The 17,141-nt window shown below is 34.1% G+C and overlaps 1 protein-coding gene across 1 annotated transcript; it reads right to left on the bottom strand.

Moving 5' to 3' along the window:
• Window positions 1-2,701: 2,701 nt before the first annotated feature.
• Window positions 2,702-17,052, bottom strand: LOC127879939 (uncharacterized). Its single transcript, XM_052427059.1, has 10 exons — window positions 16,926-17,052; window positions 16,088-16,168; window positions 14,858-14,893; window positions 14,326-14,508; window positions 12,565-12,860; window positions 11,189-11,403; window positions 9,576-9,678; window positions 9,130-9,229; window positions 7,435-7,551; window positions 2,702-6,300 (listed from the first exon to the last, which is right to left on the bottom strand). Exons 1-10 carry the CDS (start codon window positions 16,951-16,953, stop codon window positions 6,224-6,226), a joined length of 1,236 nt encoding a protein of 411 aa, XP_052283019.1. The 5' UTR covers window positions 16,954-17,052; the 3' UTR covers window positions 2,702-6,223.
• Window positions 17,053-17,141: the final 89 nt, after the last annotated feature.

The raw sequence follows: 17,141 nt of genomic DNA, 5'->3' as shown, positions 1-17,141 counted from the left end.
GTTGTATGCGCAATGGATATAGACCTCAACGGCACCGCTCAGTTGAGGAATCTCGAGACGACTGGAAACGGTGTAACATCTTTGTTCAGGTGTATAAAGAACTGAAACGATACTATTTAAATGCTGTAGGGCATGTAATTATGAATACTTCGTATACACATGTGTGTCATGTGAAAAGGTGCAAATGTATTCATAACAACTAGACGTCAAGTATATATCTCAAAAAAGAGTTACTATTTGAATAAACTGATCCCCGCCGATGCCCACAGTGCACACAGGACGCCCCCAATGCCCATCAATCACGCTAACTTGCTTAAATATTATAAATAAACAAATGTGAAACATTAATTTGTTCAAAGAAGCTGCTAATATCTGCAAGATTCATCTACCACCACCAATCAAGAGAAGTGTACATGACTTCACGTACACCCCATACAATAATCAGTAGTAATAAACGATTCAGGTAAAACCGCGAGCGGGATACGCAACCCTACTGCCATTTTTGTTTTCTTATTTTTTCTTTTAATGGCAGGGGGACGTATGAGGACCCATGGCTCGAGACCGGTGTCTAGGTGCCTTCATCACCTCCCAAAACCTCTAATTTAGAGAAATCTACAAATAAGCAGCTATTAAGATACTGTAACATTAAGTATTTTATAGTAAAAAATGTAATTAAAACATTATCAATTTCATTGCGCAAGTTAACATAACAAACAAACATCAAAAGCATCCTGCACACACCCCGGACATCAACAAGAAACAAACAAATCACTCAAACCATAAAATCCATAAAGCATCTATAAAGAATGTTGATAAATCATAAATATTCCGAGAAATATATAAATGCATATGACGAATTTAACAGCTATATTAAACCGACTTCAACATCTAACCAGTCACATCAAAATGAAAATATTAAGTAATCGTAAAATAAAAATGTCTTTAAAATTAAACGTTCATTACGAACGACAACAAAAAATTATAACACTGACATTTAAACATACCAATATTTCAAAAAGTATGCTGGAGGTACTATCTCCAGAAATTGAGAGTCTCGAAAAACATGACACCCATAACTTAAAAGACCTCATTCAAAGACAATATTATGTAAAAAATGAGTCAAAATAATCAAGAAAACTTTGCTGCTTCAGACTCAAATGAAAATACACCCATCGTCTTTCCCAGTAAAGAAATCGGTTCGTGTTAAGATCCCATCTCACATGGACTAAAAACCGTACTGAAAATATACTAAATATAGACTTTATAATAGCAAAATTATAAACATAAAAGCAATGTAACCAATTATTTAACCATACATATGTTCATTAAGGGCGGGCGGGCGGGGTTATCACCATTTCGTTTTCTTGCTCCATAACTTTGCCTGTCAAAAACAACCCTCGAATGGCGTCTTACTAGATGTGCAAATCATATATACCCCAAAACGAAAAACTCGTGCGCTTTCGCGCTAAAACATGCACACAAAACCCGTGCATTATACGCGCTAAACCATTACCATAATCTCTCTTCTAAATAACACGTATTCAACCATACTATAGCGTATTTGTCAAACCGAGAATAATTTCATTTTGATTTTTTATGTTTATTGTCCCCTTCCGATGAAACCGGAGTGGATTTATGGTTTGCGCTCTGTATGTCTGTCACACTTGGCTAGATCCTGCGATAACTTAAAAAGTTCTTGATATTTTTTCATTTAACTTTAAACATGGATAGACGGCAATATGGAGATCATTAATGCAATTTCATTTTGTTCCTACGTCAAGAATTATGGTTGCTATGGCAACAAATAGACTAGAGATATTAACAAATTTACTAGAAATATTGCTGAAAATAGTGCATTCTGCTATAATTTGGGTAACAATGTAATTGAAAGGTGCACGTTTGAATAGTTCTCCACGTCTGTGGATACGCACGACAAACCGTCTGTTCGTACATACAAATAGCATTATTGGAGAATGTTAATCGAATGTTTGGACGAAATGTTAAGCATGGCAAGACAGTGCGTCGCGTGATAAAATATGAATCCTACAAGTAGATCCAATCTTGCAGTGAAGGTCAAATGTAAACAAGATTTTAAACCATAAATCATGTGCACAGCATAACTTTGTCGAGCTTAAAAAGGAATTTAAATATAAGAGAACTAAATTGATTATATTTTAAAAAGGGATTTTCCACAGAATCCCTTTTAAAATGGTCATTTTAAAGGAAATTTCTTTTAAAAAAACCCACATTTTTCTCACTTTTTATAAGAAATTAAAAAAAATTTACGCTGACAGTACAACCCATCTTACATTCAGACAGGAAAATTGAACTGAAACTTAAATGTTATGCTGGCGGTACAACCTCCCAAAGGTTCAAAATAAAAACTGAATATTCTTTGAAAATGTTACGCCGGCAGTACAAACTCCCTAAGGTTCATAATCACATAGACAGATAAGTGTTTGAAAATGTTACGCCGGCGGTACCAACTTCCAGCAAGGTATAATCACACAGTAAAAATCACACTGAAAAAAAGGAAGATAAACCACTTTTAAATGTTCAAGTTCTTAGGTTCATAATCACAACAGATAATTCTTTGAAAATGTTACGCTGGCGGTACAAACTCTCAGAGGATCATAATCAAAATGTTACGCCGGCGGTACAAACTCCCTAAGGTACCAATAGTAAAAATCACACAAACCACTTTTAAATGTTTAAGTTCTTAATTTAATAGTAAATTATACAAGTAATGTAAGTACAGAACACACACAATGATATAACCCTTAAAATGTAACTGAAAATGTTACGCTGGCGGTACAACCTCATAAATGTTCATAATCACAACAGATAATTCTTTGAAAATGTTACGCTGGCGGTACAAACTCTCAAAAAGTACACAATGACAGATAATTGTTTAAAAATGTTACGCCGGCGGTACAAACTTCCAAAAATGCATAATCACACAGAAAAAATCACACTGAAAAAAAGGAAGATAAACCACTTTTAAATGTTTAAGTTCTTAGGTTCATAATCACAACAGATAATTCTTTGAAAATGTTACGCTGGCGGTACAAACTCTCAGAGGATCATAATAACAACAGATAATTCTTGAAAATGTTACGCCGGCGGTACAAACTCCCTAAGGTACCAATAGTAAAAATCGCACAAACCACTTTTAAATGTTTAAGTTCTTAATTTAATAGTAAATTATACAAGTAATGTAAATACAGAACACACAAAATGATATAACCCTTAAAATTTAACTGAAAATGTTACGCTGGCGGTACAACCTCCCAAAGGTTCATAATCACAACAGATAATTCTTTGAAAATGTTACGCTGGCGGTACAAACTCTCAGAGGATCATAAACACAATGACAGATAATTGTTTAAAAATGTTACGCCGGCGGTACAAACTTCCAGAAATGCATAATCACACAGAAAAAATCACACTGAAAAAAAGGAAGGTAAACCACTTTGAAATGTATAAGTTCTTAAATTATTAGCAAATTATAAAACAAGTCATAACAAGGGCTGTTTGTAAAACATGCATGCCCCCCATATGGGCTCTCCGTTGTAGTGACAGCCATTGTGTGAATATGTTTTTTGTAACTGTGACCTTGACCTTTGACCTAGTGACCTGAAAATCAATAGGGGTCATTTGCAAGTCATGATCAATGTACTTATGAAGTTTCATGATCCTAGCCATAAGCGTTCTTGATTTATCATCCGGACACCATTTTACTATTTCGGGTCACCGTGAAATTGACCTTTGACCTAGTGGCCTGAGAATCAGTAGGGGTCATCTGCGAGTCATGATCAATCTACCTATCAAGTTTCATGTTCCTAGGAATAAGCGTTCTTCAGTTATCATCCGAAAAACATTTTACTATTTCGGGTCACCGTGAACTTGACCTTTGACCAAGTGACCTCAAAATCGAACGGGGTCATCTGCGAGTCATGATCAGTGCACCTATGAAGTTTCATGATCCTAGGCATAAGCCTTCTTGAGTTATCATCCGGAAACCATTTTACTATTTCGGGTCACCATGACCTTGACCTTTGACCTCAAAATCAATAGGGGTCATCTGCAAGTCATGATCAATGTACCTATGAAGTTTCATGATCGTAGCCATTAGCGTTCTTGAGTTATCATCCGGAAACCATTTTACTATTTCAGGTCCCCGTGACCTTGACCTTTGATATAGTGACCTGAAAATCAATAAGGGTCAACTGCGAGTCATGATCAATCTACCTATCAAGTTTCATGATCCTAGGCATAAGCGTTCTTGAGTTATCATACGGAAACCATTTTCCTATTTCGGGTCACCGTGACCTTGACCTTTGACCTAGTGACCTGAAAATCAATAGGGGTCATCTGCCAGCCATTATCAATCTACCTACGAAGTTTCAATGTTCCTAGGCATAAGCGTTCTTGAGTTATCATCCGGAAACCATTTTACTATTTCGGGTCACTGTGACCTTGACCTATGACCTAGTGACCTGCATATTAATAGGGGTCATCTGCGAGTTATGATCAATCTACATATCAAGTTTCATGATCCTAGGCCTAAGCGTTCTTGAGTTACCATACGGAAACCATTTTACTATTTCAGGTCACCGTGATCTTGACCTTTGATCTAGTGACCTCAAAATCAATGGGGGTCATCTGCGAGTCATGATCAATGTACCTATGAAGTTTCATGATCATAGGCCCAAGCGTTCTTGAGTTATCATCCGGAAACCACCTGATGGACAAACCGACCGACAGACCGACATGTGCAAAGCAATATACCCCCTCTTCTTCGAAGGGGGGCATAGTAAATACAGAACACACAAAATGTTGTGTAAATTTTCAATCAGTGAAATTTTCAAAATAAAAAGCAATACCAGTATACTAATATGTACTCAATCCACCAGTCAGCAGGTCAGAAAATATATATTAAATAGTGGGAATGATTCCATATTATTTATGTCACACTTAAATTAGTTCTCAAAATATACTAGTATTAAAAAATGCTAAACATTTTTTTTTAACATGTGAAGTCATTATGAAAAATTAAATATTTAAATAAAACAATCTTTACCGCTATTACATGTATAACCATTCAAAGTTCTTTAACAGGTGCAATTGCTGCAATTTGTATTTTCATTACTAAACAATTCTGTCACAATTTTAGTATGTATTGTAAGGGCAGAACTTTATTGTTTCTCTGAAATACTCAAACATCATATAGGACATACAAAATAAAACATTGGTAATCACAAATTAACAAAATCAATTTTAATTAAGCATATTAAAATGAAGACAAGTTCATACAAAGCATTTCTAAACCGAAATCGAAAAAATGTTAGAATAATGCACATGAACACATTCACAGTTACAATGGCTTACAAAGGCTGACTGAATACGAATTGTTCACCATTAGAACTTATTTTCTGTCTAGTTTCCCAAAAGATCTCAGGTTATTTTAAGATATTAAATTGATTGCAACAGTAAGAAACGTGAAATCTCTTTAATTAACTTTTGTTTATTTAGCGAAAGAAATTCAAAAATAGTTTTATTTAAAATAATCTCATAAACCATTCTAACATATAAACTGTTATATACAAGTCCCATATTCTACTGACCGAAATGACATAAGAAGAATATGATTACCACCACTGAACAAAACCAATAATCAAAAAAAGCATATACCTAAGTGAAAAGACAAGTTCTCATCAAGCATTTCAAAATGGAATTCAAACATTCTTTGGATAATGCACATAAACAAAAGTGCAGTAAAGAGAATCAAATTGTTGATTAGGGAATATTCAATTCCAACATTAAACTGAAGAAAAAGATGTAGAATAATGCTTACACTTGAAATATGATCATCAGTGTGATGTAAAATTCATGTTGTTTTTTTTTACTTCAAAAAAAGGGCAATCATTTGCATGATTTGATAAAAAAAATGAAGCTATCAGTCTCACAATTTGATAAAAATTATCTATGCATTTTTTTATAAAACAGAAATTTCACACCATAAAATTTAAGTTAATTCCATAACTTGACAGGGAAATGTCTTAGTATGAGAAACCTGACTTCAATCATTCAGAAAAATAACATGAAGTGCCTTAATATGTACTCTGGTTGCATATATTGATAACAACATTTATTTTAAGTTCATGACATTTTTAGTCTTGAGAAAATAGGTATAGCTTCTAGATGTGGCAATAGGATGACCTTACATCTGTCCCACCTCTCTCACCCATGAGGACCTCACTCTACTAACTCCATCAGAGTACTGGACTGAACACTCTCCTGAATAAAAGACATCTTGAAATGTAAGAATTTGAATGTTGTTATACAGCCAGGCGATATGATAATCATATGGTTATTAATTATGTCTTTTAAATTATAGCATTAGTACTCATAGCAATTGATACTGCAGAGTTAAATGTACAATGTTTTGCTGGAAAACTATAGTTTGGTACTCACAATGCGATATATAAAGAAACTGCATAAATATACCATTCATGTTTTCATAGCCAGAAATAACCAATATGATTGTCAATTTGAAATATCAAACACAGTTGTTGTGTGATGTGAAATGTCTTTGCATGTTTAAATTGTCACTTACATAATTGAAGGGTGTCTGACAGACAAATCCCTGCTATAGGTTCAATGAGTGAACGGGAAAAAATTGCCAAAACAAGATGGACTACAGCAATTCATGAATATCTGTTTAAGTTGAAATGGTACAATTCACTGCTTATGAATAAATTGTACAGCAATATGGATAAGTAACATAAAATCTACACAAAATAATAACTCTCTTTAATTAATTTCAATCGCCAACCCTCACGATATGAGTGGCAGTTCTTGATGATAATCATTCTGTATTTTTATGTTTAATGAATGAGAAATGAATAAGGAGTTGCACAACAAAAAAGTGTGACAGACATTACTGCAATACCAAACGCCTGTGGTGGGGTATAATAAAGCAGTTAGTTATTAATAAAGTTATGTAATATATATATATATATATTTCACTATGATTCTAAAAGTGTACCTTTCAAGCAAGGTGTTTTTAAAACTAACAGTCACTTTACTAGTTGAAAATATGCATGCTGTCAGCTTTTGACAAACAGACAAGAACAGAAAAAAGGGTTTATATGTTGAGTTTCACAATATAAACAAGATTATCATTGCATGCAATGCAAAATTCCCCTACTGGTCAAAATACCATTACAAAATTGTCAGCAACATTGTCAGTGTTGTTTTGATATATCCTATAGTTCCCTCTGGGCATACCGGTAGGGAACTTACAACTGATAATTTATTCACAGTAATTAAAGCTTAATTTTGTACATGGTCAGTATCATATGGGATTTTGTTCATCTCACTTGAAAATTGTACATTATTCGTAAAATATTTTATTATGTTTAAAATTACCGTTAGCATATTTTCGGATCAATTTGGCCGGCAACCATTCCTCTCGTCCGTCTTCAAATCTCCAGAATGCTTCAATTTCTTTGTCCTTTGATGAATTTTCCTTGGACTTCGAGCAATCTGTTTTCAGATAGAATAAAAGACCCTGAACTGAATTGATGAACTACCAACCATGAGCCATCTGCAGACAGTGTCATCCACTTGTCCGAGTGTTGGGTAGAGAAGAGGAAATCATTAGTAATAGTATTACGGTTAACTGTCCATGTAAAGTAAATGTTACCAGTGACACTCCAACACTCAATGTTCACAATGGGGCACACATTTAGCAAAATAATATCAAGGTTTATCTGCCATTGATATATATGTTCACTTTGTGACAATAAACAAGAATACTTGACTATGACCAAATATCTATTTCCATTTTTTATAGAAATTGTCCTCAACAATAGGGTCAATAAACAATGAAATTTACAACATGAAAATGGGCCATAATTATGAGAACAGGTTATAAAACTAAAACTTTAACCCATTCTCCCAAGTGTGTTCTTATCTTTATGAGCCCAGCTCAAGTTTTAGGGCCCATGGCTACTGGACTCTCGCTAATTCATAGCCCTAATGATTCAATTTAGGCTTATTTGCCCTTGAGAACTGAGATGCATTTTTAATTGGTAAACATGAATACCTAAGTTGAACCAAATGTCTTTGACAGTCTCTGAGAAATGGACCATAAAAAATGATCATCTTGATAGTACAACTATTCATGGTTTTATTTGGGACAGGTGACAAGTTGAGCAGACCACCGTGTCGTCATCATTTTAGCACATTTTTTAAAATTATACCCAAATTATGTATTTCAATGGGTGAATAAACAGTAAACGGTAGATAAATTGTGAAAACTGTTGTTTATGTCTAAATCTTAGGATAATTGTGGGAAAGAATACTTCTATTAGCATTAACTTGACAATTGAATAACCAGAAAAATTTAATAGAAATATATTACAGAACATGTAAAAACAAGTGCTGTTTGTAAAACACGCATGCTCTCCAAATGGGCAGTTCATTGTAGTGGCAGCCAGGCCATTGTGACCTTTAACTTTGACCTAGTGACCTGAAAATCAATACCGGTCATCTGCCAGTCATGATCAATGTACCAATGAAGTTTCATGATCAAGGCCTAAGCATTCTTGAGTTATCATCCCGAACCACTGTGACCTTGACCTAGTGACCTGAAAACAATAGGGGTCCTCTGCCAGATGGACCGACAAACCGACCAACAAACAGACCGACTGACATGTGCAAAACAATATTCCCCCTCTTCTCCGAAGGGGTGCATACAAATATTTATTACATATAAATCAGGATAACTCACTTTTGATCAAGTGTCAATGTATGTCAACTTATATCTGATCAACTGTCACTGGTGTCTCAAACAGGGTCTTTATGAGGTTATTTGGTACTTGAAGCCTGGACATTTGTGTCTATGCCTAATAACTAAAACTGCATATTCAGGTTTAAAAACATTGAAATATTAGGCAAATTAATGGGGTTGGCATAAGAAGATGTGTGTTCACTCAAAGTGGTCTTAAACCAGTTTTTGTGAATTATTCTAAACTCTGTAAGTCAAGAAATAGTTATCATTTATAAAAAAGATCCATTCATTAAGTGTTCAAGAATATTATAAGAAATATATGCACTTACGCTCTGTCAGTTGACGCCTCAATTCTGAGTTTTCCGTTTCCAGTTTGGAACATTTGTCCTTCATCATTTGAAGCTCATCAACTACCTTGCTGTACTTCTCCTAGAAGTACAAGTTAATATATTGATCTATGAGCAGACCCTTTTTCTGCCGATTTTAATAGTAGTTTCATGTTCCCCCCCCAAAAAAAATTCTGAATTTTTTTTTTTTTGCCATGCAAAAAAACTTTTTTTATTCTCACAAGGAAAACTGAAGCACAACTTCCCAATTTCACAGGTAATGTTCTCAAAATGCTTTTTCAGGCTATTTAAAAGATCAAATACTTTTTCATTTTAACATCATTTACCTGATTTCCAATCAAACACAAGGCCTTTCTTAATACTTGCATTATTTATTTATTTAATTGCTCATGTTTCTGTTACACAAAAAAGGAAATTAATTAACTTACAAGGAGTCCCTCAGAAGTGTTTGAACATTCCTCATTGGCATCATCTTCCAGGTCAGTTTGCTTTCTTTTTTTTGTAAGTGGTCTGGATCCCAAAAATTCCTTTCTAAAAAATAATCAAAAATTAACTTCAAATATATACAACACCAACATGTTTTACATTGTCTGTGGCTTCAGGGCTTTTTTTCTTTCTTTGGGACCCACGGTAAAATGGCCCTTTCCCCTCGGATTTTTTTCCCCTCAGCAGGCAAATTTTCCCCCAGACTTGATTTTTTCCCTTAAATTTTTATTTTTTTTAAACTTTAAATTCATAAGTTAACCTGATCCAGTGTAGAAATTAAAACATATTGCATAATTAAATTATCTGTTGCCTTGAATTTGTTATAAAAACAGCAAAATATGTTAAATTGATTATTTAAGACTTTCCTTATTTCCGCCAAAATCCGGTGTTTTGCGTGATTTTTTCCCCAAATTCAGCATTTCGCACGATTATTTTTCCCCTCAAAAAAGGCCAGGCCCTTTCCCCAAAGTAAGATAAAAACCCCTGGGCTTTAAAATGTCCCGCGACACAGGTGCCTCAACATGCTTGTGAAATTATAAAAATGAAAACAGAGCAAATATAACAACCCCTTTTTTAAAAGGTACATAAAGGACATACAGAGAAAATACTTATTAAAACACTGTTTGGGGTTAACCAATCAAGCAATGTAAGAAAAAACTTACATACACAGTACATAGTACTGTAAAAGCGTTTGAGCACCTGTCCCAAATTAGAATTAGTAGTATTCATAACTCGCACAAAAAAAAAATCATTATTTATAATTCTACCATGGCAACTTCTTTGCTATTGACATATTAGGAAGTTTTGTGGTTGATTCTGCAACAAAACACTTACGGCTTTGAATGCTTTGAAAGTAGGTTTATAAATAACCCAACATTTTATTTAAATTGTAATGGCATATTCATGTATATATTTAATCCGCTGAAATGGAGGATGGGGGCTTATATAAAAGTTCTCATTTATTACCTTGAAATACAGGTTAATTATAAATACAAACCGGTAAGTATTTAAATAATCAACAATGAATTGTTCTTAATTTGGGTTACACAAACAGTGTGTTGTTCTGTTGTTGCAATCAAGCCACTCATGCAGCACCGTAAGGGTTTAATGTCTTTGCATCATTACTGCAATAACTAATGCCTACCAGTCTATTATTTCTTTAAAAAAATTAATATTCACATTTACAATCTTTCCTATAATAATTCAAATAAGATGATACCCTTCAGCTAAAGACATTGAGTTTAAATAAAATGCAGTAAATTTGGTTGATTTTTGACAAAGCCACTGTCAAATTATTTGATATTGTGCCTACTAATGACAGAGTAGCTCTCTAGACAAGCATTGTCCGGATTAACAGCACAAAAAACATCAAACAATCATTGTGACAAATATGTCAAGATCACACAAGGCAGGTCTGACAAAATTATGCCTGAAAATCATCAATTGATAAATAAATAAGCTTGTTCCCATGACACCACTCCCACTTGCGTTATAAGAAATACAATGAAAATTTTAAAGTCTGTTACAGTTTTGTAAATTCACAATTAATTCTTACATTTTGTTGTTATATTCAGCTAATCCTTTGCTTCGCAGAATGTTCAGACACGACTCAATATCCTCGGTTGATTGAATTTTCAAGAGTGGTCTGAAGAATTTTTCAGTGATCTTCACTGAATCACCCGAAACTTCCTCCACAATGGCCCAAACTCTCTGTTCAAGCCGAGCCATCTTCATATGCAGTCCATACGAATTCTGGAATCTTCTGATGTCCTGTAAATCATGAATAATGATAACCATTCAGTATACAAAACTATAAATAATAACGCTTTGCATAATCACCTTAGAGGACTGTCCAATGTAAAATATTGGATATATTTTTTTTATAAACAACTGGTAGCAAGATGAGTTGCAGATAATTGGTCAGTAACCACATTTTAACTAACTCTTTTGACCTGTTAATTCTTTCAACAGTGAACAATGCCCATTATATTACTCCAAATATTGTACACAATTGGATAGCAGAAAAGTCAAATTTGAACAAGAGTGCCAAACTGTCACAAGATACGCCCGTTTGTAGGTTTTGGTCACCATGCTCAATGCTTGAAATGCAGTAAGTGACCTCTAGACCTATTTATTGACCCGGCATGACCCTTCTTTGAACTTGACCTAGATATCATTTAGATGCAACATCTGACTAAATTTGATGAAGATCAGATGAAAACTACTTCAATTAGAGAGCGGACACCATACACATGAAATGCACTATGTGACCTTGTGACCTCATTTTTGACCCAGCATGACCCATATCCGAACTTGACTTGCATATCATCTAGACACAACTTCTGACTAAATTTGGTGAAGATCAGATGAAAACTACTTCAATTAGAGAGCGGACATCATGCTTAATCCTTGAAATGCACTAAGTGACCCGGTGACCTATTTTTTGACCCGACATGACCCATATTTGAACTTGACCTAGATATTGTCTAGACACAACTTCTGACCAAGTTTGGTGAAGATCGGATGAAAACTATTTCAATTAGAGAGCGGACACTGCTGTGGATGCCGCCCGCCAAGGGTTAAACTATTATAAAGTCTCTCAACGTGCTTGCTTTAAACATAGGATTGGTATTGCTTTTTGCAGACAATTTTAATGTGCACCAACTATGTTAAGATTATAATATTGTCAATGCCTACATAAGTACTTTTCATCAAAATGGTGTTTATTTATATTTATTAAATGTCAAATCATTCAACAGTCATTCATAAGTTAGCAGGTAGTCAAATGCCAATCCAACTGATGCCTCTGTTCATTGATTCAAATCTAAATAATTCAAAGAAAAACTGTTTAAAAGTGTCTTGGTCAAACCATACTATATAAGCATGAGAATGCACATTTCAGACCCTTCCATTATATAAGTGTAACTATACCTTCACATGAAAGATGGAAGACAGAGTTTCTTTCCAAGCCTTCATATCCGTTGGTGACATGTGCATTGATGGGCGAACTTGTCTCATAAGCCTCACCTTGTCAATGAAGCTTAGAGGCTTTTGCTTCTCCTGCAAGCAAACATTGTGCTGCCAACCCACCGTCAAGGCTGTGCATGTTGACAGGGCTGAATAAATATTCATTTTGACTGTGGTTATAGTTGCGAGACCACGCCTTAGAAGACCCTGAAGGGCTTCCCTTGTGTGATTCCCTCCAAGGGTCTCAACCTGTCCGGCACCTGCAATTCCATGATATCATTGTAAGTTGACAAAATGCAATGTACTAGTTTAACAGAATAAGATCACCAAGCAGCATTTAGAATATAAAAAAATCATTATTTCACCGGTCTCTAATAGTCAAATACTGTCTTAAATCTGCTCATCATAAGTATATCTCTATTTTTATATTTAACCCTCTATAACGCTCAAAATCAACAAAAAATAGTAAAGTATTTTGTAAAACCAAAACAATCAGTGTTCCTTTAAGCAATAGCCAAAATTCAACTCTAGATGTGGTATAATTACATAGATCTTTGAAGAAACAAAATGCTTGTTCTTATTTATTTGTGACACAATTTATTCCTTTTTTATTTTACTGCAAATAGATCTATTCATAGGAAACAGAAACACTTAAATGGTACCCTGTTAGTGTTTATGTGCGTATGAATAATACATATTGTTGTGGGAAATGAAGATGGCATTATATATGCAAAATAATAATAAAAACGAGCATCTATTTTACCAGACCACATCTGGCATTGAACATTCGGCAATTGTCTAAAGTAAAAATGAACACTATGTTTCGTTGTTTATTATACGTTATTTTACGAAATATTATACAAAATGTTCGTTCATTTTCAGTAGTAATGGGACTGTAAGTCCATGGAAGTTACTAATCTACTCTTCAATTTTGATAAATAAAGGGGGAAAAAATCTGGAAGTACCAAGGCTATCCCAACATAATTGTATGTGCACTATTGCAGTATATCACATATCATTACTATAAATAGTAACACAATGACTTCGCGACAGGGCCGTTATTCATCTCTAGCGGGCCAATATAAATTATATCAGCCCGCTGAGCCGGGCTGATTTTTCATATCAGAAAAGAATGGAATCGCGCGACTTTTACTGAACAAAATGGCGTCCAGATTCAGCCTTAGCCAACAGTGATCAATAAAATCGAGATTCAACAAAGCTGTTATGTCGACGGCGGGCCGATTATAGACGTCCAGCCCAGCTCTGTCGTGTGCTATTGTCTAAATAATACACATTTAATTTAAGTTTCGTAAAATTACATCCAATATTTAAACAGAAACAGCTCTGGACACAAAAAAAAAGGTATTCAAAATTTATTGATTATATTGATTAAAGTCACAGAAGGGGGCATAACGCTGAAGTTATCAGGACAATCTTTACAAACTTTACACATGCAAAACTGCAGTACAATGTATGATGATAGACATTGATTTAAAAGCTTAAGGAAATTGGATGCAATATTATAGTTATTGAAATATCAGCTCTGGACGGCAAAAAGTTGACAAAAATAGATAAGTTTCAGTAAAAATATGGGGCATAACTCTGGAATTACAAGGTAAATCCCAAAACACATCTGATGAAAGACAAAGACTTGTCACAATAACCCACACTGTGAACTTTGTACTGTGGTGAGCTAAATATATAAAATAGTGCTCTAATATATACCTTTCATCTTTAATTTCGACGGGTCACAATCGTCAGGGACCATTCCCACCAGTAATGTAAGTTGTTGAAAAACTCCACTTTGAAAAGAGTCCATTAAAAACTTCACGTGTTCAAGGTCCAGCAGTCTTGATGCTCTTTTTGGCGAAGGTGGGATGAGATTTTCAATATGGACATCAAATATTCCTAAAAAAATGTTGATGAACAGTAAATTCAAACAAGACATTCATGATTGCATTGTCACTTGCCTGTAGTGGTGCAACATTTAATTGATTTATCGATAAATCATGATCTTAATTCCTCATATAACAATGCATCTATAGCAAACTCATCTATTTATCACTGGCAGTTTGCTAGACATTTATTTTTAAGTATCATGAAATTCCATACAAAAGTTACTGAGAACAGCTAAGAAAAGTGTGACAGACCCCAGTTCAGACAGTCAGAATAATGGACGGAATGAAAATACCAAACAATATCATTATCACAAGCTCACTCCAACATTATATATGTTATATACATTAATTGTTCTTACCCAAAAACATCTTTTGTGCTTCATTCTCATAAGTGTCTGAAACAAAGTAGTACTTGTTAGTGTTACTTATTGTTTTTCAGCAAATTGTCATTGTTCATTGCCTAACAAGTTGAAATATAAATTACAAGTAAACACAGCATTGTCGAGATTTCAGAAACTTGATCTTACAAACTTTTCAATAGCCAGATTATGTATGGTAGAGACAGAAGCTAGTGTTATTTTTCCTTCTATGGACAGATACGGTAAACGGACTTGTTCCAAATGACCTATGGACCCGTTCCCAAAATGAACCAGACCCATCCCAATTTCAAAAAAAACTGCAACAAAATCGAGTAAACAATTCCCCGAAATCGCCAACTTGACGTATTTCGAGACTGTTTCAACTTGCTGCCCATTTTACTTCTCAATCATTGACTGGTTTAAACATTTAACGTTAAATTTGCACATTAAATACGTGTATGTTATGGCAATATATAAACCCGTCTGAATTTTCTGACGCTTTCGACAATATTCGCCATGAGTCGCAATATATAAGAGAACAAAATTTAAAAGCCTAGATAAGTCAAAAGCAACTTGCTTAGCGCTTTTTGCTTCGTAAAAAGTTAAGCGTCTGTTTAGTCCACCTTTTCCCCTCAGTACACTGCAAAAAATTTGTCGAAGATGACAGTAGTCTAGTGATGAGGCTATGAAGCCTGGGGGTGTCTGGACTCTCATCAGCCCAGAAAGATGCCAGCTTGATATATTTAAAGCAAATAAAGCAGAGAACTATGTCTGTAACAATCTGTGTTTTGGTCGAATGTTGTTTGTGCAAGACTGTGAATAAAAGTTTATGTAGCTTTCCTGTGTTAATAAAAGCTGCCAAAAGTTAAACAAGTTAAACAAAGTAAAAAAAAAACATTCTTCAATTGTTACAATTCACAACTTGATTTTACCCAATTTGGTGATTTCAGGGCGCGAAAATTTCCGAATGGCAACGGACATGTTCCCAATTGGGTGAAAAAAATAACTTGATTCACAAAATTATCTTTCTGCCCAATTAAGGAAGCTCTGATTGAGTGTATAAATCCCAATAGTTATTTAATTGCAGTAAATACGGGTCTTAATAGATCAATTTCTTTTAAACAACGGTGATTTTTGGGCTGAACTGATTTGGTAATCAGATTTTCTTTGATTAAAAGAAATTAAAAAAAATCTAGTGCTACAATGCAAAATCTATATTATTACTGGTACCTTTCGTAGAAGAATCCTGTGCCTTTATCAACGTCTCAACTCCATCATCCAAAGAAAGCTCTGGCACATCAGTTAAAGACTCTGTTTAACAAACTATAGAATGAATACCCATTCACTTTACGCCCCCTCACACCATTCATGCATTTTTGTTTATTTCGCTCGCTAGTTTTATTTTTTGAGGACAAATATTCAATTTTGTTGTATCTTTATGGAGCAGACAAAATATTTTTTAAATGCAACTGTGTGGGGTTTTTTGCATACATTTATGTGCTTGAAAAATCCAGCACAACATTATGGATGGTATGAATACAAACTGTTAAAATAAAGCAATTTTGAAGCACACTTCTTTATAAATTTAAAACTATCTGCAATGACACATGTGGTCAAATCATGGGTCACCATTAAACATATGCTTTATTCTTGCAAAAAAAACATTAAGTTCATTTAGCAGTTCCTTTGTTTGTAAATTGAAAAATTATAAAAATAAATAATTCAGTGTAAATAAAAGAATTCAGGCTTTGTTCAGCTGATTTTATAGCCACTATTAGCAATATTATCAATAGCAAAACTCATTTTTTCCCAAATCCCCCACACAAAATATCCCAATAGGTTGATTTGAAAAAGTTTAGAAAATATGAGACTTCCAGTGTATATAAAGGACTTACATGTTGAAATTACCAATAAAATCATTTATCAAAAACAATTTATCCATCAATTCATTTAGTTTTACTAATATTTTCCCAATTTGGGGTAAATTGACACTGGAATTATCAATTTTAAAGGGTAAAGAACATGTTTCCAAAGTTGCTAAAAAAAGCCCTGAAATTATAAAGCATACCAGTGAAGGAATCATCACTACTTGGCATATTGTCCTCTGAATCTGATGTGGTTGACTGAACTGCAATAAAAACATTTTATTGTAAACTACAGAGCCAGATATTGTGATTTTATCATATTTTGTGAAGGAGTTCATTTAAAATTGAGTTGTTTAAGTCTGAACAACTGAACCTGTACACGGACACTCACTGCATATAAAATAACTGAAAAATGGAAC

This window comes from Dreissena polymorpha, chromosome 4 (assembly GCF_020536995.1).
Source record: "Dreissena polymorpha isolate Duluth1 chromosome 4, UMN_Dpol_1.0, whole genome shotgun sequence".
NCBI classification, from domain to species: domain Eukaryota; kingdom Metazoa; phylum Mollusca; class Bivalvia; order Myida; family Dreissenidae; genus Dreissena; species Dreissena polymorpha.
The sequence above is the reverse complement of the archived record's forward strand: the minus strand, read 5'-3'. Positions and strand labels throughout refer to the sequence as shown.